The sequence below is a fragment of the Fundulus heteroclitus genome, chromosome 17 (assembly GCF_011125445.2).
Source record: "Fundulus heteroclitus isolate FHET01 chromosome 17, MU-UCD_Fhet_4.1, whole genome shotgun sequence".
Classification (NCBI taxonomy): Eukaryota; Metazoa; Chordata; class Actinopteri; order Cyprinodontiformes; family Fundulidae; genus Fundulus; species Fundulus heteroclitus.
Genome location: NC_046377.1, coordinates 22,745,326 through 22,772,859, shown reverse-complemented (window position 1 = coordinate 22,772,859; position 27,534 = coordinate 22,745,326). Strand labels below are relative to the sequence as shown.

At 37.6% G+C, this 27,534-nt stretch overlaps 1 protein-coding gene and 1 long non-coding RNA gene across 3 annotated transcripts in view; one reads left to right on the top strand and one right to left on the bottom strand.

Moving 5' to 3' along the window:
• Nucleotides 1–293: 293 nt before the first annotated feature.
• Nucleotides 294–14,183, bottom strand: LOC118566547. Its single transcript, XR_004933100.1, has 3 exons — nucleotides 14,106–14,183; nucleotides 888–967; nucleotides 294–589 (listed from the first exon to the last, which is right to left on the bottom strand). It is a non-coding gene; the product is annotated as an uncharacterized LOC118566547 (long non-coding RNA).
• The window catches only part of cand1 (cullin-associated and neddylation-dissociated 1), a 30,492-nt gene continuing 17,128 nt past the window's right edge, over nucleotides 14,171–27,534 (top strand). For both annotated transcript variants that reach the window (XR_004933099.1, XM_036148830.1), the window contains exons 1-10: nucleotides 14,171–14,445; nucleotides 20,419–20,494; nucleotides 21,721–21,788; nucleotides 21,869–22,023; nucleotides 22,865–22,988; nucleotides 23,598–23,685; nucleotides 25,201–25,369; nucleotides 26,909–27,014; nucleotides 27,084–27,229; nucleotides 27,306–27,457. Coding sequence is in view for 1 of the 2 variants with exons in the window: in XM_036148830.1 (XP_036004723.1) it covers nucleotides 14,378–14,445; nucleotides 20,419–20,494; nucleotides 21,721–21,788; nucleotides 21,869–22,023; nucleotides 22,865–22,988; nucleotides 23,598–23,685; nucleotides 25,201–25,369; nucleotides 26,909–27,014; nucleotides 27,084–27,229; nucleotides 27,306–27,457 (1,152 nt within the window). In the remaining variant the exon portion in view is untranslated. The remainder of the gene's footprint in view (nucleotides 14,446–20,418; nucleotides 20,495–21,720; nucleotides 21,789–21,868; nucleotides 22,024–22,864; nucleotides 22,989–23,597; nucleotides 23,686–25,200; nucleotides 25,370–26,908; nucleotides 27,015–27,083; nucleotides 27,230–27,305; nucleotides 27,458–27,534) is intronic.

Below are 27,534 nucleotides of genomic sequence, written 5' to 3'. Positions count from 1 at the left end.
CATCATCCATCAACTCGTAATAATCCGGTAAAAGAGGATCTATGTGCAAACTGAAGCTTGAACTGTTTTAATCCAAACTCCAAAAGCAACATTTTGTTTAAATCTATAAATCTGCAAACAGTGAGGAAGCTTTGTGGCCGCAGTGAACCCCACCCTCTGTGCTCGTCTGCAGGGGAATTAAGCAAATTAAGCTGCACACTGACACAAACAGAAGTAGAAAATGTTTGTATGTGCGACCCGTGTGCAGGCAACAACGACAGGCTGAAGGTTGGAACGATTTATTGACAAATGTGAATAAATGAATGTTTCTTCTGGGATCAGGGGACGGCACAGAGGAGGAGCGGTAAATGGTTATTGAGGGAATAGGGATGTGAAAGGTGATGATCGATGTGCAGAAGAGGAGGAAGTCTTAAGGTTGTCGCAGGGGTGAAGTTCCTGAGGAGGAGGTGAGCATACTTACAGAGGCTGGAGGTGGAGAGCAATTCACGTTGATTCTTATCCTTCTTTCCAGGGGAAAAGGCAGAGTGGATTACGGAAGTATCCAGACAGCAGATCCAGAGGAGCAGAGAGAACATTTGCAGCAGGGATCCTGAGGTGAGTTCTCCAATTCAGTTCATCTAAATTTTTATTTGTATAGCGCAAATTCACAACAAGTCACCTCAAGGCACTCTACAAAGTCAAATTCAATCAAATTATATAATTGAATTTGAACAATGAACTTCAGAAACGAGGACCGGAGTCCCCGACAGAGCGAGAACACAACAAGGAAGACAAAAAGGATGTAAGATTGGGACACAGGGAGAAATATATCAACAGGTCACAATGAGGCCTGATTACCACTTGATGAAAAATAACAATCTGGCATCTGCCGCAGGGGATCCACTCACCTGTTTATCCTGAATGGACCCAAACAAGCACCAGGTGTGAGGAGGCACCTGTATGTCACACCTGCAACCTGCACACAAGCCTGTGGATATGACAGAAAATCATTTGTTTGATCAAATCTCATTCATAATAAAGCTAAATATCATCAGCGTAACAATATATCCACAATTCTCTTTCCTACAGGGAGAATGGCTGCAGTATAAAAAAAAACAGAGGAACATCATAAATGATCCCAATAAGCTTTGGAAGACTAATTTTTGACACATTAACCAGGATCTGCCAAAATAAAATCATGTGTTTATATCATTGATTTAAGATCTTGTCTTCTTCCAGTTGCAGATTTCTAAACTTTAAAAAAATAAGGTTATTTTAACCTTTTTTTAACTATGAAGGTAGTTTTGTTTCTTTATTATTCAATCAAAAAAAATGTTGCTTCAATCAAAACAAATATTTTCAATTAAAAAAACCTTCACTTCAATCAAAGAAAAAAAGTATTTGAATCCAAAAATATATTTAAGACAAAAAAAAAACACATTTGAACACTGCTTTTCTTTAATTGAAAATGTTTTCTTTGAAATAAGTCCGTTTTTTGTTTTTGTTTGAAGCAAACTTTTTTATTGAAGTAACACTGTTTTTTGATTGGACCGTATAATTGGTAGGATATTTGTGTCTTTATCATTCAATTAAAAAAGAAGTTGCTTCAAACAAACAAACAAACAAACAAACAAGAGAATCAATAAAAAAGTCACTTCAATGAAAAGATAAATGTTTTCAATCATAGAAAATAGTTTTTGAATGCAAATAAAATATTTGAGACTCCAAAAATTGCATTTGAACACTTTTTTTTAATTGAAAATGTTTTCTTTGATTGAAGTAATCTTTTTTGTGTCTTAATATTTAACTAGTATTTAACAAATACTACTTAATCTAAATAATGTCATATAAACCATCGCTCCACAGCACCTAATTAGCTAGAAAAAGAAGTGATTTAAAGCAGAAAAAGTCACAATGGCGTCTGCAGTGGACTGGATCTGATGGTTTGACAGGAGGAGGAAACTAAAAACCCCACTGGATCAAAACAAACAAATGAAAACACCAGATTGTTCGCAGCGACGGCAGCGATTAACTGACAGCCTTCACTCTGACAAGCCTCCATTTTTCTTCCCAACGGAGTTTTTTCCAGAGATGGATGGAGGAGGGAGAGAGCAGGAAAGGACCCAGTGAAGTGGAAGAAAGGGTCTCTGCAGGCTACGAGATAAAAAGCAGAGAATGACCTCAATATGAATAGAAATACAGACAGAGCTGGAAACCCATGTGACTCCATCAGAGAGGAGTCCGTGCAGCTTTGCTGACCTTCAGAATAAGTGCAGAAGAATTAGTTTATAGTATTACAAGCAGGTTTACCCACTGGTGGGTTTTAGCTGGTCTGTTCTGAGCCAAACATGTTCAAGCGAGAAGGTGAAACTGACTTTAGGTCGCTAAGGAAATGGTATTTAACCATCAGAAAAATACAAAATCTATTTTTCAATGATTAGGTGCACTGAGGCAACAATGCTATCACCATCACTTCATTCTGACTAACCATAGCTTTGAAAAGCTGGACTTAATTTCACCACTGCAACTTTTAAAATGAAGAAAAACACTTTATGCCCTGATCTAAACGAGAATAAGAACAGAGAAACTGATTCACTGAAAGCTATCAGTCTGTAAAGGGTTACAGAGCCATGGGACTCCAGGGAACCACAGTGCACTGCAAAAAGGGAAATAAAAGTAGGTTAAAAAAAATATTTGAAATTTGTGAATTTTTCCTTGATTTGAGGAGCTAAATAAGACTATTTGCCAATGGAATGAGTATTTTTACCCCTAAAATAAGATCATTAGATATCTTGCATGTGAAATAAGATAATGGAGATGAATTGTTCCTATTTTAAGTGCAAAAATCTTATTCCATTGGCAAATAGTCTTATTTAGCTCCTCAAATCAAGGAAAAATATACTAATTTCAAGAACATTTCACTCACTTTTAGTTCCCCTTTTGCAGTGTGAGAACCGTTATCCACAAATGTGCTGCAAAAAGAGAACAAAAAGTAAGTAAAAATATCTTGAAAATGCTGTATTTGCCCTTAATTTGAGCAGGTAAATGAGATTTTTGCGCTTAAAATAGGAACAACTCATCTCCATCATCTTATTTCAAGTGCAGGATGTCTAATTATCATATTTTAGGGGTAAAAATACTCACTCCATGGGCAAATAGTCTTAATTAGCTGCTTAAATCAAGGAAAACTACACTAATTTACTTACTTTTCGTTTCTTTTTTGCAGTGAAGAGACAAAAAGGCCCGTCTCACATTTACTAAAAAACATCTGGATTATCCCCAGGGTCTTTAAATATTCTGCTTCCGAGACAAAGGTGGACCTTTTTGGGAGGTGTGCACCTTGTAACATTTGCTGTCAAACCAGCGCGGCATTTCAGAAAATGAACATTATGGGGTGTGAAACATGGTGGTGGTGTGACGCTCCGGGCTGCTTTGCTGCGCCAGGATCTGGATGACTTACCGTCGTTGATGCAACCGTTAAATTTTGCTCGCCACCAGAGGATCCAGACGAAGACAGACGACTTTGGTTGAATATTAACAAGACATTGAAATCAGTCAAAATAGGTTTTTCTTGAAATTAGTATATTTGAGCAGGTAAATAAGACTATTTGCCAATGGAAAGAGTATGTCTACCCCTAAAATAAGATAATTAGACATTCTGCACTTAAAATAAGATGATGGAGATGAATTGTTCTTATTTTAAATGCAAGAATCTTATTCCATTGGCAAATAGTCTTACTTACCTGCTCAAATCAAGGAAAAATATACTAATTTAAAAAAACGCTACTTATTTTAGTTCCCTTTTTGCAGCGGAACTGTGAAATGTTTACTAAAGAATCTATTTAACCCATTTTTTATGTAAAATGATAGTTATGTGTTAACATAAAGTGGAGAATTGATCTGGTTCACTTTTCTCTGTGTTCCTTAACGCCAGTTTGAGTGATTTTCCTTTTTTTCTGTGATTTTGATTAATTTCTATTCTTTGTATGAAGTAATTTCTCCCTATCTTAAAGACCGCTGGTGAAATGTTATGTATTAATGTTTATAATTTCTCCTAAAAGAGTTTTTTTTTTTGTGTTTTTTGAATATTAACAACACACTGAAATCAGTCAAAATAAGTTTTTCTTGAAATTAGTATATTTTTCCTTGATTTGAGGAGCTAAATAAGACTATTTGCCAGTGGAATGAGTATTTTTACCCCTAAAATAAGATCATTAGATATCATGCATGTGAAATAAGATGATGGAGATGAATTGTTCCTATTTTGAGTGCAAAAATCTTATTCCATTGGCAAATAGTCTTATTTACCTGCTCTAATCAAGGAAAAATACACTAATTTAAAAAAAAACGCTACTTATTTTAGTTCCCTTTTTGCAGCGAAACTGTGAAATGTTTACTAAAGAATCTATTTAACCCATTTTTTTTATGTCAAATGAAAGTTAGGCGTTAACCTAAAGTGGAGAATTGATCTGGTTCACTTTTCTCTGTGTTCCTTAACGCCAGTTTGAGTGATTTTCCTTTTTTCTGTGATTTTGATTAATTTCTATTCTTTGTATGAAGTAATTTCTCCTTATCTTAAAGACCGCTGGTGAAATGTTATGTATTAATGTTTATAATTTCTCCTAAAAGAGTTTTTTTTTGTGTTTTTTGAATATTAACAACACACTGAAATCAGTCAAAATAAGTTTTTCTTGAAATTAATGTATTTTTCCTTTATTTGAGCAGGTAAGTAAGACTATTTTCCAATGGACTGAGTATGTCTACCCCTAAAATAAGATAATTAGACATTCTGCACTTAAAATAAGATGATGGAGATGAATTGTTCTTATTTTAAATGCAAGAATCTCATTCCACATTGGCTATTAGTCATACTTACCTGCTCAAATCAAGGACAAATATACTAATTAAAAAAAAACGCTACTTATTTTAGTTCCCTTTTTGCAGCGGAACTGTGAAATGTTTACTAAAGAATCTATATAACCCATTTTTTATGTAAAATGATAATTAGGCATTAACATAAAGTGGAGAATTGACCTGGTTCACTTTTCTCTGTGTTCCTTAACGCCAGTTTGAGTGATTTTCCTTTTTTTCTGTGATTTTGATTAATTTCTATTCTTTGTATGAAGTAATTTCTCCTTATCTTAAAGACCGCTGGTGAAATCTTACACTGCAAAAAGGGAACTAAATGTAAGTCAAATTTTCTTGAAATTAATGTATTTTTCCTTGATTTAAGCAAGTAAATACAACTATTTGCCAATGGAATAAGATTTTTGTACTTAAAATAGGAACAGTTCATCTCTATCATCTTATTTCAAGGGCAGGATGTCTAATTATCTTATTGTAGGGGTAAAAATACTCACTCCATTGGCAAATAGTCTTATTTACCTGCTTAAATCAAGAAAAAATACATTCATTTCAAGTAAATTTGACTTACTTTTACTGCCCTTTTTGTAGTGTATGTATTAATGTTTATAATTTCTCCTAAAAGAGTTTTTTTTTGTGTCCAAGGGAACATGGTGGGAACAAAACGAAGGAGCCTGATTTAAAGGAATGCGGGAATCTCCGCCGTGACTTTTATTTCAGTCCGGTTTCTCCATCTTCCTGCTGGACATTTGGAGTCAGACGGCATCCTTTTGTGTACAGTTCCCATGGTTTCAGGTGTTATTCTGGTCCGTGGCGAGGGAAATGGAAAGCACTGTGTGTCAGCGTCCTTCTGGTCTGTGGTGACACGACAGACGCTTCACGTCTCGGCGAAGATCCCGTCGATGCTCTCGTCTCCAAACTGTGCCACGTCCGATGAAATCCTGTTTAATGTCTCAGAACATAATTACAGTGACTCATCCGGCCTGATTCCCCCCCTTCTTCTTCTTTTTCTTCGTCAAACGACTAATGAGAGCAGAATGGCTGACAAATAATCCCCTTCTTCACACCTTCAACACAATTTATCGTCTAAATGTTCTTCCTGACAGTGTTTGTGACGCAGCAGCAGCAGCAGCGGCCAAATCTCAGAGATTATCGTCCGCTGCTGTTGAAGCTTTTCTGACAAAGTCATGTGCAAACATAAGCGCACATATTGTAGCCGGGTACACCTACACTGGAATCACGGCCTGCATATGTCTGCGGCTGCATCATGTGTCGACAGAGAGAGCGCCCGGGGGTTCGCTAACATCCCACGCCGCTGATCTGTGACTCACCACACGTTTATCCGTCTGTCCTTTCCGTGGAGCCTCATTCCCATAATGCCTCCCTTGATGCTGAACTTAACCTAAATCTGAACATCCACAGCGGGACTCGTGTTTTATTACCCACTTTGACTTGAATTCACCGCTGAATACTTGTTTCGCCTCAAACTAAAGAGAACCGCTTGAAGTAAAACCCAGTTATTAAACCTAATCCTTCCAGTTTAAATTTTATCTGCACATGAAACTTTTGCACAAACCTTAAACAAACACAAATGTAAAGCAAACCTTTATTATAACCTATTTTAGATCTCATGGAAAAGCCTGAACATTTTTCAAAGAATGCTTCAACCCCTTAACTGACCCCACCAAAATTACAAAATAAAACAACAAAAGAAATTAATTAGATGCACCTTTTGAACCCTCAGAGGTAAAAGCTTGGTGTCTCTGTAAAGGTAACACTTTAAATTTTTAAACTAAGAAGTCCAGAATAGTGTTCTGGCGACCAGTTTTTAGTTATTGAAGTTGGAACACACACAAATCGTAAATTCTTTTGCCCTTGTTCTCTTTCTTCAACATGCAGCCACAGGCTGATGCAAGGAGACTCTAAATAAGTCTGTTGTGTTACAGGTTCAAATTTGAATGAAATACAGTTTAAAAAAAGTGACAATTCTAGACCTGTTTTTCTGTAGGTATGTCTAGGCATTCTCCAAAACTTTTCTGATACGTAATCAGAAAAAACATTGACAAAGTCCACCGCGTCTTCTGTTGCTATTTGGGTCTTCCCAGAAGCTTTACACATATTTCCTGGTGAAAATCTGCGTCTAACACCTAAAAGAAATGAGCCACGGTGAATAGGGTTAGCTCTGGAGAAACTGTGGATCAACGAAGTCAGACAAAAGAGTTTCAAACAAAGGAGGAGGGCCTAGACGACCGTCTTGAAACAACGCTTTTTAAAACAGAAGTCTACGGTAGGAGCTACACGACTTTGAAGTCAGAAATAGGTTCCGATTGGTCACCGGTGACCGGTTACCATGGCGACTCCCGCCTTTCCTTGGGGGACCGGCAATCAAAGAGCTTTAGCTGTTAGTTAGTGTGACGGCACACATATTCCCAACGACAAACGTTCAGTACTGCCCTGCTGGTTCGGTACCGAACCGGTCCAGCTCTGTTTTACACCTGAACAGCTGCAGAATGTCGATGTGCGGAACCAACTGCAGCAACGCAACGTTCTCTCGGGCAACTTTAAAAAGTGACACCAAAACAAAACAGTGGGATGTTCTCTCGGCTATCGCTGAACTCTGCTGTTCGGGATCATTCCGGTTTCTTGTGCAACTACAGTGGAGAAAGAAAGGTGGGCTGAACCAGAACTTTTTGTCGGTGGTTTAAACAGCGATAAGTTATAAGTTTCTCACCTGAATCAACATCAAGCTAATTGAAAACATCCCTGGTTCTGGAGAAAATCATCTGAAGTCTAAATGGTATCCTGCAGCATCCAATCAGCCCAGACTTCTATTGCTATTTTCTCAGAGACACATTTAAAATCTTCTTGAATTGAAAATTTAGGAACAATGCAAAATATTGATCTTTTTTCTCTTACATTTTGGTTTTATCGTAAATAGGACCACAAACATGCGGCGAGCGCTACTAAAAAGCAGAGCATTTAATCAAACTTTGTTTAAAAATGAACAAGTATTTTCAAAGATAGAGCGACCCATCCTGAGAAAAGATGGGGGGAAAATTCTTGACAAACAAAATAGAAAACAATCAACCCCAAAGTCTTTCTGTTAATAAGCTAAACGACTATGATTTACAGAACTCCTTTTCTCAAAAATCACACTACTTTCGTCGTCCTTTAATATTGCATGGTTTTGTTAAGGTGAAAAACATTTAATTCACATTTTTATCATTTAAATAGCAAGACAAAGTGGATCTTAAGCAGTGGCGTCTCTGGCATGATAAGTTAAGTGTGGCACAAAAACTCAACACCTACTAGCAGCAACACATTTTTTTGTGATGCACACAACCTGACTTTGATCAATGCTAAATGAAACTGAAAAATTACCATAAACCAACACACTAGAAAATCCATTTGATATAAGCTAATTGTAATTACATTTTTATACATAAAATTATAACTAAAGGCTCACTCATAATGTTAATTTATTGAACAGAAAATATTCACATCAGTGAGCCAGCAAGGACAACCAGCACTAGATTAATATTTACCTTTAGTTTACATTTTCCTATGTTTTATTTTGTTTAAATTATCCAATATTTTATTCCAACATTTTTTTACTTGCTTTTATTCTGTTTTTATTTTCCAATGTTTTAATCATGTACTTTTCATTGTCCTTGTACTGAAATGAGCTATTAAAATAAATTTGCCTTGCCTAGATTGTTGTACACTATCTGGCAGAACGTAAACATCCCGTCTGCATTTCCAGCGTTTTGATTGGACGATCCCAGCTTGGGGCCGTAGGATTTGTGCCGCACTATGTCTACTGAGAGCCTACTGGGCATGCTCACTGCGATTCCAGATGTTTGTTAATTAAACAAACGTTGGGGGATCGGCCCCAATATCAAGGCGCCTCAAGAGGATTTATCTACTGAGTCAGTATTCTGGCAGACTTAGATATATAGACAGATGTTTATAACAGAATATTATTGGTAAGGGAATCTGTGTTGTTGTTTTTTTTTTTACAATATAACTCTATAAAGATCGATCCTGTCCCACTGATTATTTCGAACATAGAGCTTCAGAGCAACATCTGGTGGGGCCCACTGGCCCCCAAATGCAGAGACGCCACAGGTCTTCAGGCTAATTTATAAACTGCCAAAAGTAACTAAATTAAAAAAGATTTTAAAAACCTCTGCCTCAAATGTGATCTGAAACAAATCCTTTCCTAAATTTACTTTAAATTTGTTCTGAACTTAAAACTAGTCTTAAACACTTGAACTAATGACACCTCTAAACGGATCCTGTCATATTATGAACCCAACCTTAATCCTCTAAATCTTTACCTAAACCTAAAGTTTAAAACCAGTCTTAAACAAGTAAACCTCAAATGTACCTAAATAAAAATTATTTAACTCACAGATGTTACTCAATCTTTGCGTCTTATATTGATAACTTAATTAAATGCTTGCAGAAATGTTTCCTGAATTTTATTGGGACCTATTTTCCGAGAGATAATTTGATTTTAAAATCATACACTGCAAAAACGGATCTAAAAATAATTAAAATGTTCTTAAAGTTAGAGTATTTATCCTTGATTTGAGCAGGTAAATAAGATTATCTGCCAATGGAATGAGTATTTTTACCCCTAAAATAAGATAATTAGACATCCTGCACTTGAAATAAGATGATTGAGATGAATTGTTCCTATTTTAAGTGCAAAAATCTTATTCCATTGGCAGATCATCTTATTTACCTACTCAAATCAAGGACAAATACACTAATTCTAAGAACATTTTAATTATTTCTAGTTCTCTTTTGCAGTGTAGATTTAAACTTAACCTCATAACCACCTAATCACACCATCCTGAATTTTACCTTAACATAACTGTAAGCTGTATTATATACTAGAAATAAGGTTCTTGCTAGATTTTACCTGAAATATAGTCCCACGCGTTAAGCCTGACGTAAACCTTAGCTTCCCGGTGAACATAAGTTCAACCTCAACCAATATTTAAACCAAAGTGAAGAAGTCATTGGATGATAAATGTACTTTTTCAGGTTTTTGTTTTCCTCTCCAGGGGAACATGAGTGTCCGAAGGAATTTATGTCTCTGCAACATGACTAACACAGGTGCACTGCACGCCGACACCCACAGCAGGAGCAGCATCCCTAATGTGTCTCCTGCAGTTGCAAACCCACTGTGGATGTGTGTGTTTGTGATGAATCATTTCTGAGCTGGGGATAATGTCCTAAATAAAACTCTGCAGGCACACACACACACACACACACACACAGGAAGCTGCAGCTTTCTCTCTGCAGCTGTATTTGAGTTTCTGTTTGCTGATCCAGTGTACAGGACAGAAGCTCTCATTGATGACACTTTCTATGCGTACAGCTGCAGCAGGGAGGAGCGGCTCTGATTGGCTGCTCTGAGAGGGTTAAAAACATTAAAAGCTGCATTAAAATAGCTGCAGCTTAAGGCTATACATGATATCAATCTGGTGCTAAAAACAGCCCCGCCTCAATCATTAAAGCAGAAAACTGACGTGTAGCTGTGCTTTGCGTGAAGCGTGTGACGAAAGCGCACTTCAGGCTGAAAGGATGAGTTCTTCTCCAAAAAAAAAAACAGAGAATGTCTTCAGAACGATAATTTATTTCATCAACTCAAAGAGTAAAATTCATGTATTATTTAGTCCCGTTGCATACAGAATTATACATTTCAAAGGGTCAATGTCTGCTAATTTTAATGATTTAACCCAAATTCAACTTCTCAGAAGTTCAAAATATTACATCAGACGTTTTGTTTTTTTCAGGCATATTGATGGAAACTGAGTGGAAGGAAAAAGTTTTGGTAGAGGAAGTGTGTGAGTTGCCTTAAAAAGCTAATCCCAGTTAAGTTTGTTTTCTGGTGCACCCTCCTTTGAAGAATGAAACACTTTCAGCCCCCCCATCCTAACAAAATGGGTAAAAAAATTAACTTTTATTGTTTTCTGTTCGAATACATTAAAGCTGTCGTTCTTAAGATTACCCAGAATCCCTTTTAACATTTCTAACATATAACGATGGTTTCTAAGGACTACAATGTTTCAATACTGCCTATTTTTTTTTTATAACTGTACAATATTAACAACAATATAAACAGCTTTTAGCCCGACTCGTACCTGCAGTCAAAACAAAGGGTGAAACAAAAATGCTCAATGTCTGCAGACAGAGCAGCACGTCTTCTTTGGAAAGATGGCAGGTTACTTTTGACTAGTCCTGAACCTCATATGGCAAAAATAATATCAAGCCATTAATATTATAGACAAACTTTAGCTATGGTACATTAAGTTTTGTACTTTTTTAGGAGTTTATTAGTAGGATTCATCATACTCCTAATATAATACTTACTGTTTAATAAACTAAAAGTTTATTGGTATGACTGCAGACACAGACCAAACACCAGGGGGTGCTGTTGTCACATTTTGAATGATTTAGAAGGCCTGCATTTTGTGGACAGTATCACTGTGATTGACTGGCCTGTGCTAAACCTTAAGAAGAATATATGGATGATTGTCAAGAGTTGAGCTCCAAAGTCACTTGTTCAAATATGCAATCTAATCAGAATATTTTTTTTTTAAAAAAGTCTATTTGTTTAAATTAAAGAATATATATAACTAGGTTTTCCATGTAAAATCATACTCATGTTAACCAGCTAAAACAGAACAAACCTACTTTTAAAATAGTCCATGAGGTGTGACAGCTAATAAAAAATAAAATCATTTCTACAACAAGCTGATTTGGCGCTGCTCACTCTGGAAGCCTGGACAGACCGGCTGCGTTTCAGATCAGGCTCACAGCTCAGAGATGGGGCGCTCACACGTAATAATTAAAGAAAATTATTCAGTTTGAAGAAAGGAAACACCATTAACCTGTAAATTAACTATGTATCCAGGTTAACAGATGGCAGAATTAACCATCTGGCAGATTTTGCATCTTTTTTAGTTTATTTAAATAAGAATCTGCAATATTTGCACATTTATTCATAAATTATTTTCCAGCCTCTATGTTTTAATTAGCAAGCAAATAAATACTTAGATGTTAAACCAACATTAACTATTTATGAATCACCATGTTAGCTTCATCTTACTTTTTGTGTATGTTTAACTGTTGAAAGTAGGTTATATGTCGTTGCATCTAAATTTGTAGGATTCAGCCTGTTTAAAGGAGCTATACGTAAGATATTTACTGTAAAATCAACCTAAATCATTCTCATTTTTCACCCAGGATGGCAGTAACATTTCCTATAAACAATCTTTCCTTTTTCTCCTTTCAAACCCAGAGGTACGGTCTGAACTACTTCGGTTCAGAGTGTAGTCGTGTTTTTTTTTTTTCTTTTCTTTTTTTTCAGAGTGTAGCCATGTTTACTTCCTGGTTCCTGAGCCAATCAAAAGAGAGTTTCCAGGTATCCCCAGAGCGCAGCGTTCAGTATTTTATTTTTGGCAAAAGAGCAGCAGCATGCAGACATGGAAGCCAGTAAGAGAAACAGGCCATATATAAAACAGAATACATTATATGCCCATCATGTGTTAATAAAAATTCACAACACTGTTTAAAAACGGCATATTAGATTGTTGTGATTGGCAAGCTGGTGTGCCGATTTGAGCCACAAGGTGTCAGTGTTACTTATAGCTCCTTCAACTGACTGGAAATAGTTTATTTTTGATAACCTGTAATTTGTGCAAGAAATTTAAATGATATACAGCCTAATTTCCTTCTATTTAGTGTTCAGTAACATCACATATTCCTTCATGTTTAAGTGGAGGTTGGATGTGAATCATGAGAGGTTGTGTTAAATAAACTAACTGTAACTGATTCACGTTTGTATTTTGCATGTGTAAACTTATTTTTTCCAGTTAAAAACAAAGGAAATACAAATAACTTTTTCCAACCTCTCAACCACACCAGTGCTAATCCTGCACAGCGCTAAAATTCCCGGTAATTTGTAAACGGTTGCAGATCTGGAATTAATGACGACCTGGATCGCTTCTTCTTGTCCCCAACTTATTAAAATGCAAGAAGCTAAATTCTGGAGCTGGATAAAAAGCAGTGCTGTTGGTGTTTGTACGCCCCCTCCTTGGATACCTCCCTGGGCAACCACCACCGGCCGTGACGGTCCGATGGCGTGTTCCTTTTGCCTCGGATGTCAGAACTCAGGAGTCGCAGATTAGGTCACCGCTGCCTTTTTGCTTTCCAGTTTCCCTCCGTCGGACAGTAGGAAAAAACACGGACGCTTGCAATGTTGTTAAAACAATAACGCTGTTCTAGGCGATGTTTTCTGCAAATAAACGGAGCTGAAACATCCCGTCTGGTGAACACAGAAAGGCAGAACCTGTACGACTCACTGAATGTTACATAAATAACAGAGAGCTGCTGCAAACAGTCAAAGTTTGAGGTTTTACTCAATGTTGGTGCGAGCAGCAGCATGCACGAATACTGCATACTGCCTGTTACGTTGCTCCAGCCTTTGAGTTCTCTTTCTTAACTTTCTTACGTTTATATTTTCTCACTATATATACACACACACACACACACACACACACACACACACACACACACACACACACACACACACATATATATATATATACACATACATATATATACACATACATACATACATACAGATACATATATATAATATATAATTATATATATATATATATATAATATATATATATATATATATATATATACATAAATACATACATATATATATATATATATATATATGTATATATATACATACATACATACATACATACATACATACATACATATATATATATATATATATATACATACATACATACATACTATATGTATTTTTTTTTGTTGTTTTTTTGTGGAATGTTATATATATATATATTGTGTGGTATATATATATATATATATATATATATATATATATATATATATATATATATATATATATATATATATATATAAATAACATTTTCCGACCCTCAGATGGATAATACCGATTACCGAGGACAAACGGAACGCACCATAAGTGTTATAATTTGATCAAGTAAAATGTAAAGTCATTAAACTGAACTCTGGTTCTGAAGTCGCATTCCATACTTAAAACAAACTGAAACCGGTTAATTGCATTTTTTATTTGTTAATATGGACAAATCTTCCCCATCTCTGCTGTAGATGCAGGACGTTTATTTGTTATTAATATTATTTTTTTTCTAACAACAACAAAGTGTAGGAACCGTCACCTTCGACCCCGCTGCCGCGTCCAGCCCTGCTCGCTCACTCCGCCCCTCTGCAGAGAGAAACGGCTGCTCCATTCAAACAAACTCCGCGCCCCGGGGTGCGACAGTCGCTGTAGACGGAGAGCGCGGTGGCCTCAGCAGCAGCAACACACCCTTTGGTCTGAAAAAGAGGCAGAAAAAGAAATCACGCACACGCAAAGACACGCAGCGGGGCTCGCAGGAACTCTCTCTGAGCGCAGTCTGCTAGCGGGAGGCTAACGGCTAACAGCACCGACATGGCGAGCGCCTCGTACCACATCTCCAACCTGCTGGAGAAAATGACCTCCAGCGACAAGGATTTCAGGTAAATATCGGCGCCGGAGGTCCTGCCGCACCGGGCGGGTCCAGATTTCGGGTTGACGTGTTTGTATTCGGGGTTAGATTCAGGGAAGCCCCCGCGGAGGCCTGCGGCTAACGTTGCTAACTGCTAGCTTCTACCTGTCTGATCATCGTCACGCAGCTAGCGCCTTAGCTAGCCCGGAGCCTCGGGTTCGGTTCGGCTTGACAGCGGGTGTTCCGCTGTCGGCTAGCGGGGCAAAGCGCGGATCACTACGGGAGCTGACCGGCTGCACATTGGGGGCTACCGGACAGCTGAGCTGCGGGGGGAAACTGCTGGTTAGCGGCTAGCCCGCATGCTAGCTGGTGAACACCAACTCCAGCCATGCAGCAGATGTGATGTTATGCTGCATTACGGCCGGCTCGGAACTCCGAACCTGCGCGTGCTGCAGGTGCAGGTGCAGGTAACCGGGTGGGGTTTATTTACCTGTGAGCTGCTGGGCTCAGTGACGATGCTAGCTGCCATTAGCAACTGATAGCAGCAAACCTTGTGTCTTCCTGTGGCACATTCGGATACTCCGTCTGTTTGTTTCTGCGGCTCCGCACAGGAGGCAGCCATGTTGCATTTCGGATCCAGTGTTGCCGACTCTTCTGGGAGGATTTCTGACATGGAGTTCAGGAACTCTTAACTTCTCTGAGCTGTATGCATCACACAGACCCACAACACAACCTTTACCAGGCACCATAAAGTCACAATGCATCTATAAGGCATCACAACAGTGACTGACTGACTGATGCTCAGGTGACCGCCTGTTACACCCACTCCACTCACCCTGCCTGCTCAAAAGAAATCCCCACAGTTATCCCACTGGGGTGCATTCTGGGTATTTGGTAGCTATTTGGGAACTGAGAGAGAGTTAAAGATATAGTCTCTAGAGCACACGTTTCAAACTCGAGGCCCGCAGGCCGAATCCAGCCCGTCAAGGCAGTTTATCCGGTCCTCAAGAGCCCAAAAAAAGGCATATCATGTCATAACATAGAGGCATTATATACTTTTTATTTGTATAGAGTGGCTAAAATTGTGCCTTGCGTAGCAAATGTTTTTTTTTTAACTGTGTAGTAACAGCATCCTGCCACTAGGTGTCAGTTTTCCCCACAACACATTAAAACAACCCAGAAATATCCCAAAAAGAGAAAAAGTGACGCAGAATGATGAGTTTAAAGCGTAACTCACCCCTATATCAACTCAGATAAATTGTTCAAATGGGCCTAAGGTGCTACTTTTATGTTGCTGTGAAATGTTTTACTTTTTTATGTGAACTGGAATGAAACGATGAAATCAAAAGTATCATCTATACAGGCGCAACCGGCCCTTTTTAATGACTTCATGATGCCGAAATGGCTCAATATAGAAATGAGTTTAGAGCAAATGCATGTAAGATTCAGCAAAACAACATTTTATCTCCATTTCTTTTTTTTTTTTTTGCAGACCTAAGGCTGCATTAGATATTAATTTGCTCTTAACTTGTCATTGCTACATCAATATGAGCTAGATCACAATAGCAGAGCACTGCTTGGATACAGTATGTAGATTTAGAGCTGTTTAACTCATATTTTCATCGCAGCATGAGCAGGTGTCATATTAATAATATAATCACAAATTAATACTCTAAAGCAATATTTGACGTGTCAGAAAATCAGACGCTGCATATCCAGACTATATTTGGCCGGATGGATGGACTCATAGTCGCTCTTAATCTCTACGTTTTATGTAGATTTTTAAATTTTGCTTTTCTCTCAACAGTGAGAGAAGCTGAGTAGAGACCAACGTCACAATATTCAGTAATAGCATCACAATAACATATTTTCTGTTATGGTGCAGCCCTTGTTGGATATTCTGTTAATGTTCTTATGGGTTCCTGCTCTGCATGTAAATATTAGATTTAACCACTTAGATGGAGTCTTTTATGCCCTCGCTGTTTATAGATCTAGGAGTCCAGGATCCTAAAGCTCGGGAGGATTGGTATCGATATTACAATGACGGTAAAAAGAGAGAGTAGTAAAGAAAATATGGATTAATCTCAGTTAATATAACCGGAATATTCCCCACTAACTTGTTTTTCCAATAATGTGCAGCCCAGTTCAAAAGGGATCACAGCTCGTAACTATTTTATTATTTTACTTTATGAAACTTTTCTGCTAATTATTTCACTATTTGATCAGTTATTTTCCTTCAGACTTTTTGTTTTAGAAGATATATTCTAATTTATTGGATTCAACAAATAAAACATGAACAAAGATTGGCACTAAACACAATCACATGGTTTAATAATATGTTTGAATATTATGTATAAAATCCCCCCTACAGGATTGTAAACATTTATTTGCTGTAATATTTACATATATTTGGTTAAAAAAATTTGAAAAAAAAGAAATCCCCATATTGACTAGAAATATGGTCGTAATCGTTATCAGGTTCTCTTTAAAAATGAAAATAGTTTTGCTTTGCCTTGCAGGAAATTAACTGAAGTGCCTGAAGAAAAGGAAAAAAACAATAATCTGGTGGTTAATTCTGTTTATGTTGCTTTACACTGTTAACTTCGTACCAGGGCTGTGATTTTTTCTCTCCAAAAATCAAATTTTTGATTTAATTTAGACATTTCTCTGCATTAATCACGAACAACAGAAATGTCCTGTAGATAAATATATTTGTAAACAAGGACTATTTAAAACAAGAACTAACCCTAACTATTTTTGTTAATCAGAATATTATTATTCAACAGAATAACTCATTGAGTTGGACATCCGTCCTTTTTGAACATAAAGTGCATTAAAAAACAAGTTCATGTATTAAACAGTTTTAAATTAGGCCTGAACAATTAATCGCATTTGTAATATAATCGCAATTTTTAAAAATCACAGTTTCCAAATCACAGAGGTCTGCAGTTATTGGCTATAAGACGCGTCTTTTAGGTGTCAGTAATTTTGTTTAAAGTAGGTTTGCTTCACATGGAAGAGCTGCAGCAGTGAGATAATCTAATTTTATTATGCGTTTATTATGTAATTTTTACCAGAAGCATTAAGTAGCAGTCAAACTTGTTTGTTGGCTGCACTTTTTGTTCAACAAGGATTGACGTCCAACTCAACAAGCTGTTCTCTTGAATAATAATATTCTGATTAATAAAAAGTTACATTTCTTGTTTACAAACATCTGTTATCTACAGGAGATTTTTGTTGCTTGAGGTTAATGCAGAGAAAAGTCAAAATTACATCACAATTATGATTGAAATAAATCGCAATTTGGATTCTTGGCAAAATTGTACAGAGGCCCACTTTAAACATTATCGACTGCGTCTGATCCATTAATTGTTACGTAGCCAATAATTGCAGACCTCTGCGATTTGGAAATTGCATTTTTTTATAATTTAGATTAATTGTGCAGCTCTTCCTCCTACTAACGCGTCTATAAAGCAGATAACCAGGGCTCACAGACAGGGTCCGAAATTAACACTCGCCAAATTTTCTGTTTTGGCGAGTAAATTTCAGAGAGCTAGCTAGCCGCCACATGGCGAGTAAATGTTTGTACCACATAAATCTTGTTTTTCAGTCGTCATCTGGGTGGAGGCTTCTTTATTTTCCTCTGCTTTCAGCTCGTATGACAACAAACGCGCACAAACATTTGCAAATGTGACGCGAGAATGGCGGCAGCTACGTCACGTCTGTATGCTAACAGCTAGCGGTTAGCTCAGGCTAATTACGTAGCGGCATTATGTGGAGATAGTCAGATTTACTTTGACTGGTAAAAAACTGGTTGATTTTTACGTCTACTGTCTAATTTAGATGGTGAAGTTAATTTCAGACGCTGGTCAAAGACCTCTGCTGTTATTTTGACGTAGACGTTGGGAACCAGCGGCATAAGGTGGAGACCCTGCTGGGTGCTGATTGGTTGGAGGGAAATATTCAGTCATCTGGGGTTACCTGCCCATCTTACTGCTGAGTTTACAGTCAGTGAACCGAATGAGATTTTCAGAGTTGAATGTGAACGATTGACCTTCAGCGGTTTTGCTGTAGAACCTGCTCACCTCCTAAATTACTGGGTTACTATAGAGTCCAGAAGCATTTAGTGTCTGATCTGCTTCTACAAACTGTTTTCTGCTTCGATTGCTTCTGTCTGACAGGAGGGAAGAGTCTGCGCAGCTCGTTTTCGGCTGGTGAAACGGTTTAAGGATAATAAACTGTCACTGAATTCAAATAAAACTAAATTTAGGCTATTTACAAATAAAAAAAATATATTAATATTAAATTATTATTCAATGGAATTAATATTGAAAGAGTTCCAGGATTTAAACTTTTGAGAGTGATAATAGCGGAGAAATTAAGATGGAAATCTCACATTGTTTTCTGCTGCGATTGCTTCTGTCTGACAGGAGGGAAGAGAATCCGTTTCTCTGTTGTCTTGTCCTGCTTCACAGGTTAACGTTTAGATTTTAACTTAATTGGACAGAAAATTATCATGATTGCTTTTTGTGTCAGACAATAAGTTAATATTTTAGGTATTTGTGAACATTTGTTCAGCGTCTGCGCAGCTCGTTTTAGGCTGGTGAAACGGTTTAAGGATAATAAACTGTCACTGAATTCAAATAAAACTAAATTTAGGCTATTTACAAATAAGAAAAGATAGTGAAAAGGTACATTTATTATTCAATGGAATTAATATTGAAAGAGTTCCAGGATTAAAATTTTTGGGTTGGGTTTTGATTAAGATGGAAATCTCACATTGCATATATTAAAAAGACAACATCTAAAATAATCTTTTAGTTTTAAGTAAAGCTAAGTATGTCTTAAGTTATGAGTTAGTGAGAGTTTTGTATTGTTCTCTGATTTTGCCATATTGTCTTTTAATGTTTAGAAGTGTGGGGTAATAATTCACAAATCTACAACCTAATGCTGTAGATTGAATTACAAAAAAAGAGCTTATAAAGGATTATAAACAGACACTGAACTGTTTTTCCCGTCTGGACTTTAAAAAAAATTAAGGATTTGGTTAAATTCCAAACACTTTTATTTGTGGATAAGACAAAACTTTCCATCCAGGGTCTGTTTCCTCTGAACGAGGACAGCAGCAGAAGACTACGGGTTTTAAACGTGACTATTTCTGCTGCTGCTGTAAAACAATGAGCTTAAAGAAATTATGAAAATTTATGAAACGGGGTGTAAAAGTATTAAGAATGTCTAATTATATTTGTCAAACCCATTCTCAGGGCACAATATTTATTTTAGGGGTTCATAAGACAACCTGCTCCTGTTCTTACACAGTATGACGTGTTTCTGTATAAAAACGGAGACCTTGTTTTGTGTAATGATAATTTTAACGCATTACCACGAAAAGAACAAATAAAATGGATGAATGAAATGTGTCTGAGCGTGAAGTTCAGTTCTGTGGAAAAGTGCGGCTTGGCGGCGCTCGCTGCTGTTCAAACTGCTTCTGACCTCGGCTGAGCAGAGCGGAGGAGTCATTTCGGTTCTTATCGGAGCGCTTTAATACCAAACCGGCGTCGGCAGATGCTCTGCAGGAGAGGAAATGTCTCTTTTTAGGTGGAGCGTCGCTGCTGGAGTCTTAATAAATGATCTTAGAGCTTCGCGTCGCGGATGTCAAACATATGCAAATGAGTCGGGATGTGCTGCAGAGGAGAGCGTGATTATGGGATTGGACTCGCTGTCAGCAGATCTCATTCAGCATTAAAGGATTTGGATTAATGGCAAACAACAAAAAAATGTGAGAAAGTTAATAAAAAAAAAAAACACTTTAGATTCCAGAGGAGTTCTGTCAACAAGTTTGGGGTATTTTATGTTTCCTTTAAGCCTAATGGATATTTTTCTGGAAGCAACTGGATTCATTCCTGCAGCTAAAAGCGGGTAAACTTTTGAGTTCTGGTGCCGTTGCTTCCTCTGCAGGTTTCAGCCGCCAATGATTTGTTGAATTTTTTTGTTCTGGTTTCAGGTTTATGGCCACAAACGACCTGATGACAGAGCTTCAGAAAGACTCGATCAAACTGGACGACGACAGCGAGAGGAAGGTCAGTGCGGCTCGCTGAATTCACCGCCACCGGCCGTGGTCTTCCTCAAGGCTCAGTCCTAGGACCTAAATTATTTATACTTTATTTAAATGATATTTTTGCAGTATCCAGTCTGTTAAAGTTTGTAATGTTTGCAGACGATACAAATTTATTTTTTTCTGGAAAAAATATGGATGAAATAATAAAAACTGTAGAAAAATGGTTAGCTGAGTTGAAAACATGGTTTGATTACAATAAGTTATTGTTAAATGAAGGAAAAACTAAATTCATGGTTTTCTCTGGTAATCGGAATTATAATAATGTAAAGTTATGCATAAATGGAGTAGAAATCGAAAGAGTTTATGAGACAAAATTTTTAGGGATTATCATAGATAATAAACTTAGTTGGAAGCCTCACATAGGATATATTAGAAATAAAGTTGCAAAAACTATTGGAATACTGTTTAAAATAAAAGACTTAATAAATGTTAAAGGCTTGCATGTTATATATTCCTCTTTGGTTATGCCTTATTTATCTTATTGCTCAGAAATCTGGGGAAATGCAAGTAAAACAACTATTGATATATTAGTTAAGTTGCAAAAAAAAGCTATAAGGGTTATAAATAAGGTGGGATACCGTGAACCAACTGATAAACTCTTTATTCAAAGTAAAATATTAAAATTTAAAGATATTGTCTATACAAAACTTCTGGAAATGATGTATAAAGCATTGAATAAAAGTCTTCCTTCTGGTATTCAGAAATTATTTAAGTTAAGAGAAAATAAATATAATTTGCGAGGTTTGTTTATATTTGAATGTGCAAAGGAGAAAAGTCAGATAAAGTCTAGATGTGTTTCAGTTATTGGTGTGAAACTGTGGAATGAATTGAATGATGAATTTAAGTTATGTCCTTTCTTGGTGAACTTTAAAAGAGCTTTAAAATGTAAAATGATAAAATCTTACGCTGTTATGTAGATCTATATATGTACTATGTACTTGAATTTGAATTTGAAGAAATCCTGGTAGGTTGTAAGGTAAAAAAATAGGGTAGGCAAGAATAAGCTTTGCTTCGGCCTATTCCTTTTTTGGTAAACTGTGGGTTTGTCTATTGTTTTTTTTTTTTTTTTTCTTTTTTTCTTTTGCTGTTACTTGTGCTTAATGTGGACAATTTACCAAAATAAATAAAGTGATTGATTGATTGATTGGTTTTACCACTAATTGGTTAACGAGCTGTGATGATTGACAGGTGGTGAGAATGATCCTCAAACTGCTGGAAGACAAGAACGGAGAAGTTCAGAACTTGGCTGTGAAATGGTAAAAAAAAAGCCGCCCTCATGTTTAATTGCCGGCCGCGTTTTTATCGTCTGTAACTGTGGGTGCGTTTGTTTCGTCAGCCTGGGGCCTCTGGTCAGCAAAGTGAAGGAGTATCAGGTGGAGACCATCGTGGACACCCTGTGCACAAACATGCTGTCGGACAAAGAACAGCTGCGGGACATTTCCTCCATCGGCCTGAAGACGGTGATCGGAGAGCTTCCTCCTGCCTCCAGCGGTAAAAACCTGAAATAAACGATAAAAACGAGGCGCTGCAGCAGCTCTGATCCGTGTCAGGTGTCAGGAGAGAGAAACATGAGCGGCGACTGAACCGCACGGAAAAGCTTAAATTATCATAATCATCTTTTTTTTTTTTTTTTCTACAAGGATTTGGCAAAATGTACTTAGAAATTAAACAGATTTATCTTTTTAAACAGGGTGCTTGCTCTTTTTCCAAATTAAAATTCCAGACTTTTTTAAAACTGATATTTTTTTCCCAAGACCTTAACTTTATGTACTTGTATACTTGTGTGCCTACTGCCTACTTCATTGGTTGAGATTGCACAAACTGTTTATTAGAAATGTTAATTTTTATAGGCTAGTATTCAATGAACAAATGCATTATTCACAGTAAATTATGCTTTTACTGATGAGAACGTTTCAAAACATGAAAATCACAAGTAAATTAATTTCACGTCAAACAAGTGTTTGATTCCATTAGGCTAATACAGTACGTGACCAGTTAGTAAAATTATAGTTTTATAGCCTACCTTCCTATTTCTCATTTCACAATGCCTTTGAGCATACTGTAAAATTCTACCACACATTTTTTTCCCCATACTTTATTAGGACTTTCACACAAAATTCAAGACTTTTCAAGGTCTGGAAAACAGTGTTTCAAAATTCCATACTTATTAAGACTTTCAAGACTTGCGCAAGCACCCTGTTAAAATGCGTAGAAGATTCTAGTTTTTTTTTTTGCATTTTTGGGATGATTTCACCTCAGTGTTTTTGTTTTTGCCAATAAAATATTAGAAATAACCTCAACATGAAACTTAAGAAAGGCTTCGGCGTTTCAGGCTCTGCTCTGGCGGCCAGTGTTTGCAAGAAGATAACGGGCCGGCTGACGAGCGCCATCGCCAAGCAGGAAGACGTGTCGGTGCAGCTGGAGGCGCTGGACATCATGGCGGACATGCTGTGCAGGTACAGAAACGCCCGACTGAAGCCACCCTGAAGGGCGGAGATGTAGAATAAACAGGCCAAATCTAAAGAGGAACGTTTTAAATGTTTCACGTCTTCACTTGAGATCAATTAATCAGTCAATTAATTAATCAATTAGTCATCAGATCAATTAAGAAATTAATTTTTACTAAAAGGTTCTGATTTTTTTTCTGCTCCGACTTGGAAAGAACTGGACAGACGTTCACAGAGAGCTGCATGTAGGCATGGTGAGAGAAAGTTGAGTGGAAGGAAGAAGTTTAGGGAGAACTGCAGGCTGATTATTATAAATGTTGCATTTAAAAAAATGGAAATCAAAAACATTTTCATCTGCGTCTCACTTTTATCGTCTACATTAATTAGAATTAATGGAAATATAATGTCTGTGTGTGATAAAACGATGCGACGCCTTTCACTTTTTTTAACTAAATTATTTAGCTAAACTATCTTTTTGATGTTATTTTGTGTCTCGTTAAGCCTCGTTAACGTCGACACCGTTAACGAGGCTTTAAATCTCCCGTTTCTCCTGGTTTCTCTCCTCTTTCCTCAGGTTTTCAGGGCAAACTTTAACAAAAGCTGTTTGTTTCTCCACAGACAGGGCGGCCTGCTGGTGAACTTTCATCCCTCCATCCTCAGCTGTTTGCTCCCTCAGCTCACCTCTCCCAGACTGGCCGTCAGAAAGGTGCGTTCAGCCTCATAATACTTTATTTACCGGCATGAATTCATCACTTTTGGTGCTCAGTTTAACCCATTGTTCATCTGTTATCGCCATATTTCACTGAATAAGGCTGAATCATATTGCTAAATTAAGTTACAGAGTACAAACACATGATGGAAGCTGTGAAAAACTTATTTTTTAAGGGTCTTAAGCTCCAGGACTAGTTGCATACTGGGAGGAGCTGGAAATGTTAAAGAACGCTTTTCCAGGCCTTTAAAAAAGCAGGCATAAATATGAAGAAACTATTGTTGGTGTGTAGAGAAGGCTCAGATTATAAATGTGAGCGTAAAATACATTTAAACGAAGAATTCAACTTGTTTTTTAATTAAAATATAAAAGTATTCATTTATAAATTTGATTTATAATACCATATGTCTCTTTATGTACTCTGAAGAAAAACAGATCTAAATATGTTCTTTAAAATTTGTGTTTTTATCATTGCTTTGAGCAGGTAAATATTATTATCTGCTAATGCAATGAGTATTTTGACCCCTAAAATAAGATAATTCGACACCCTGCACTTGAAATAAGACGATGGAGATGAGTTGTTCCTATTTTAAGTGCAAAAATCTTATTCCATTGGCAGATAATCCTATTTATCCGCTCCAATCAAGAAGAGATGCACTCATTTTAGGAAAATATTACTTTGTTTTAGTTGCTGCTTTTGCAGCGTAAGTATTTTAGTTTGAAATCACATTAATACATTAATATGCCATATGTCTCTGTTAAAGAGCATACATTTATGAAATACGCTGTTTAAACAACGTATTTCAGCATGAAAACATGTTTTTTATGTGTAACAACTTCCTGTATCATAACCACATCTCTGCTGTTTGTAACCGGGTAAAGATCGCGTTAAAATTCAGGGAATTATGATTAATTTTAGTTGGGCAAACGCCTTTCTCAGCACAGATAAATGCACCGAGGTCGTGTTAGAGACCCATCCAAGATGGCGGCCGTGCTGAAACGTCAGCTCCAGCAGGCAGCGCCAGTCCACAGGCCATCTGTATAATGTCTGTGGTGTAAATCCCAGATGTGTTCTGGTCCAGTTCTGCTGAACACGACCTTCAAACGTTAAAAACTGCAGGAAACGAGCCTGGAGGACTAGACTAGGACATCTGAGTCCTAAACGATCCGCCCTCTCTCTTCGTCGTCCTTCACGTGTTTCTGTCTCGGCTTGAATGACTCAGATTTCCTCGTTAGCAACACTTCCTGATTCGCCAATAGCTTTTCTGCTTCATCCTTGCCGCTTAGATCAGTTAATTAAGACGGCTGTTAAAACGCCGTGATAAAAGTCTTCCGCCCCCCTGTGGTTTGGGAGGATCATTGCACCCAAATCCCATTTTTAAGTTTCATGAAATGTCAGGACTGCAGCAATAGAGTAAAACAGAAAAGTTTTTGCTTCACCTTTAAATGACTGATGGGGATTTTAGCAGAGAGGTTTACACAGATCTGACCGGGTGTGTTTTTTGTTTCCAGCGCACCATCATGGCTCTGGGCCATCTGGTGATGTCCTGCGGGAACCTCGTCTTCATCGATCTGATCGAGCACCTGCTGTCAGAGCTGGGCAGGAACGACAACATGTCCACCACCAGGACGTACATCCAGTGCACGGCGGCCATCAGCAGGCAGGCCGGACATCGGATCGGTGAGAAGCCGCCGCGGCCTTGGGGGGGGGTTATTGTAGTGTTACGATGCCAGTTTTTGGCCCCGATACCGATACCATCTGTTTGAAATTGATGTGTGTATATATGAAGAACTGGATACTACTTAGGGTAGTAGAACTTTTTATTGCCTACCTGGAATGGGTGACAATAGTTGAATAAACTTTTGGCTCTCAGAGGCCAAAATAGTGCAACACTCGTGAAATTATAACATGTATAATAGTAGTGCAACAGTAAGACAGTAAAATGACATTAATAATTTAATAATCTCTTTTAAACCCTGAGTTTTTGGCTCTCAAATGCCAAAATAGTGCAACTTTCATGAACTTATATAACATGTATAATAGTAGTCGGGAGAGAGAATGCTGCGTTCAAGTAACATACAAACATCATAATAGTATCAGTGCCTATTTGTTGGTAGTTGCCGGTACCGATACCACCATTTTAGTGCTGGATCGGAGCTCTGTGTCACTACCCGATCCGTACCATCTGCTCATTTGCGCGTGCGCGAACAGAATAACTTCCGGTGGGAAATATTTAGTTTTTCTTACTTTTTTATTCTTTTCTATTTATTCGAGGCAGGGGTTTCTTTTTGTATATCTTTGTATTTGCGGCAATAATGCATATTCTAAAAAATAGTAAACAGAAATACATAAAAAATACATTGTTTTTTGGGGGGTTTTGAGAGCAAAAATGTTTCCCAATTGTGGTTAGGGAAATAAAAATATATAAACCATTTCTTAAAGTACATAAACCCCCAGCTATAAACACATATAGGAGTACAGAAACGTATTTGATTTAGAATTTTTTTGAAATTCGAAGTTTTTTTTATCATTTTTTGATTTGCATATGTATGTATTTTGTGCTTAATATATTTTAATAAGGTTTGCCTTCGCTTTGTGTGTGGTTTTTGTTCTATTCCCTGTTCGGTTTTGTAAAAAAAACAAAAAAAAAAAAACAATGCGGCTACTATAATCACGAGGTCTTCTCTAGTTTATGATGTGTACACCAGAGGGCGCTAATTTCTCAATCGATAATTTTAACTTTCTAATAAAATAAATGTTTAGAAACAAGATTATTTGTATAACGACATTCACCGTATAATTAAGGAATAAATACTTTTTTCCAGTCCTGTTTGAACAAGCAATAAAACTAACAGAGTGAATTCAGACAATACAGATAAACATTATGCAATGATAACTTCCCAGACTTCTGAACATATCCGATGATGACGTCAAGCAATATAATGGAGAGAATGTAAAACGTATCAATTTCTTTCAGAAAAGTCTTCAATATTTTATTTACGATATAGTTTAGCATTTTTTAATGATTTAGGTATAGAAATAATTATTTTCAGTACCGTAATTACATTATTTTTTTGGCGACCCGGAAGTTATTCTGGTTGAGCTTGCGCAAATGAGCTGATGGTACGGATCGGGTAGTGACGCTCCGTCCCATACTGGTATCAGTATCGGTGCAACACTAGTTAGTTCTGACCTCTGACCTCTTACCTGTCTGTTCAGGAGAGTACCTGGAGAAGATCATCCCCCTGGTGGTGAAGTTCTGCAACGTGGACGACGATGAGCTCAGAGAGTACTGCATCCAGGCCTTCGAGTCCTTCGTCAGGAGGTAGACGTCAGAACACCACCGCCAACAGCGCCGCCGCCGCTTCTGTTTGCTTAACTTGTTGTTCTGCAGGTGTCCTAAAGAAGTTTACCCCCACGTTCCCACCATCATCTCCATCTGCCTCCGCTACCTGACCTACGACCCCAACTACAACTTTGACGACGAAGATGAGGACGACAACGCCATGGACGCCGAGCAGAACGACGAAGACTACCAGGGTAACGTTTAACCTGCCGCCGCCATGTTGGTTTGAAACGGGGAACGTTTCGGTGACTTTTCTCTGCGTCTGGCCAGGGAGCGACGACGAATACAGCGACGACGACGACATGAGCTGGAAGGTCCGCAGGGCGGCGGCCAAATGTCTCGACGCCGTGGTTTCAACTCGCCACGAGATGCTGCCTGAGTTCTACCGCTCCGTGTCGCCGGCGCTCGTCTGCCGCTTCAAGGTAGCGTCCGCCGTCCGCCGCTGATCTCTTCCTAAATGTTTCTGAGCCTGACTGGCGGTGACGGCCGTCTGCTCCCT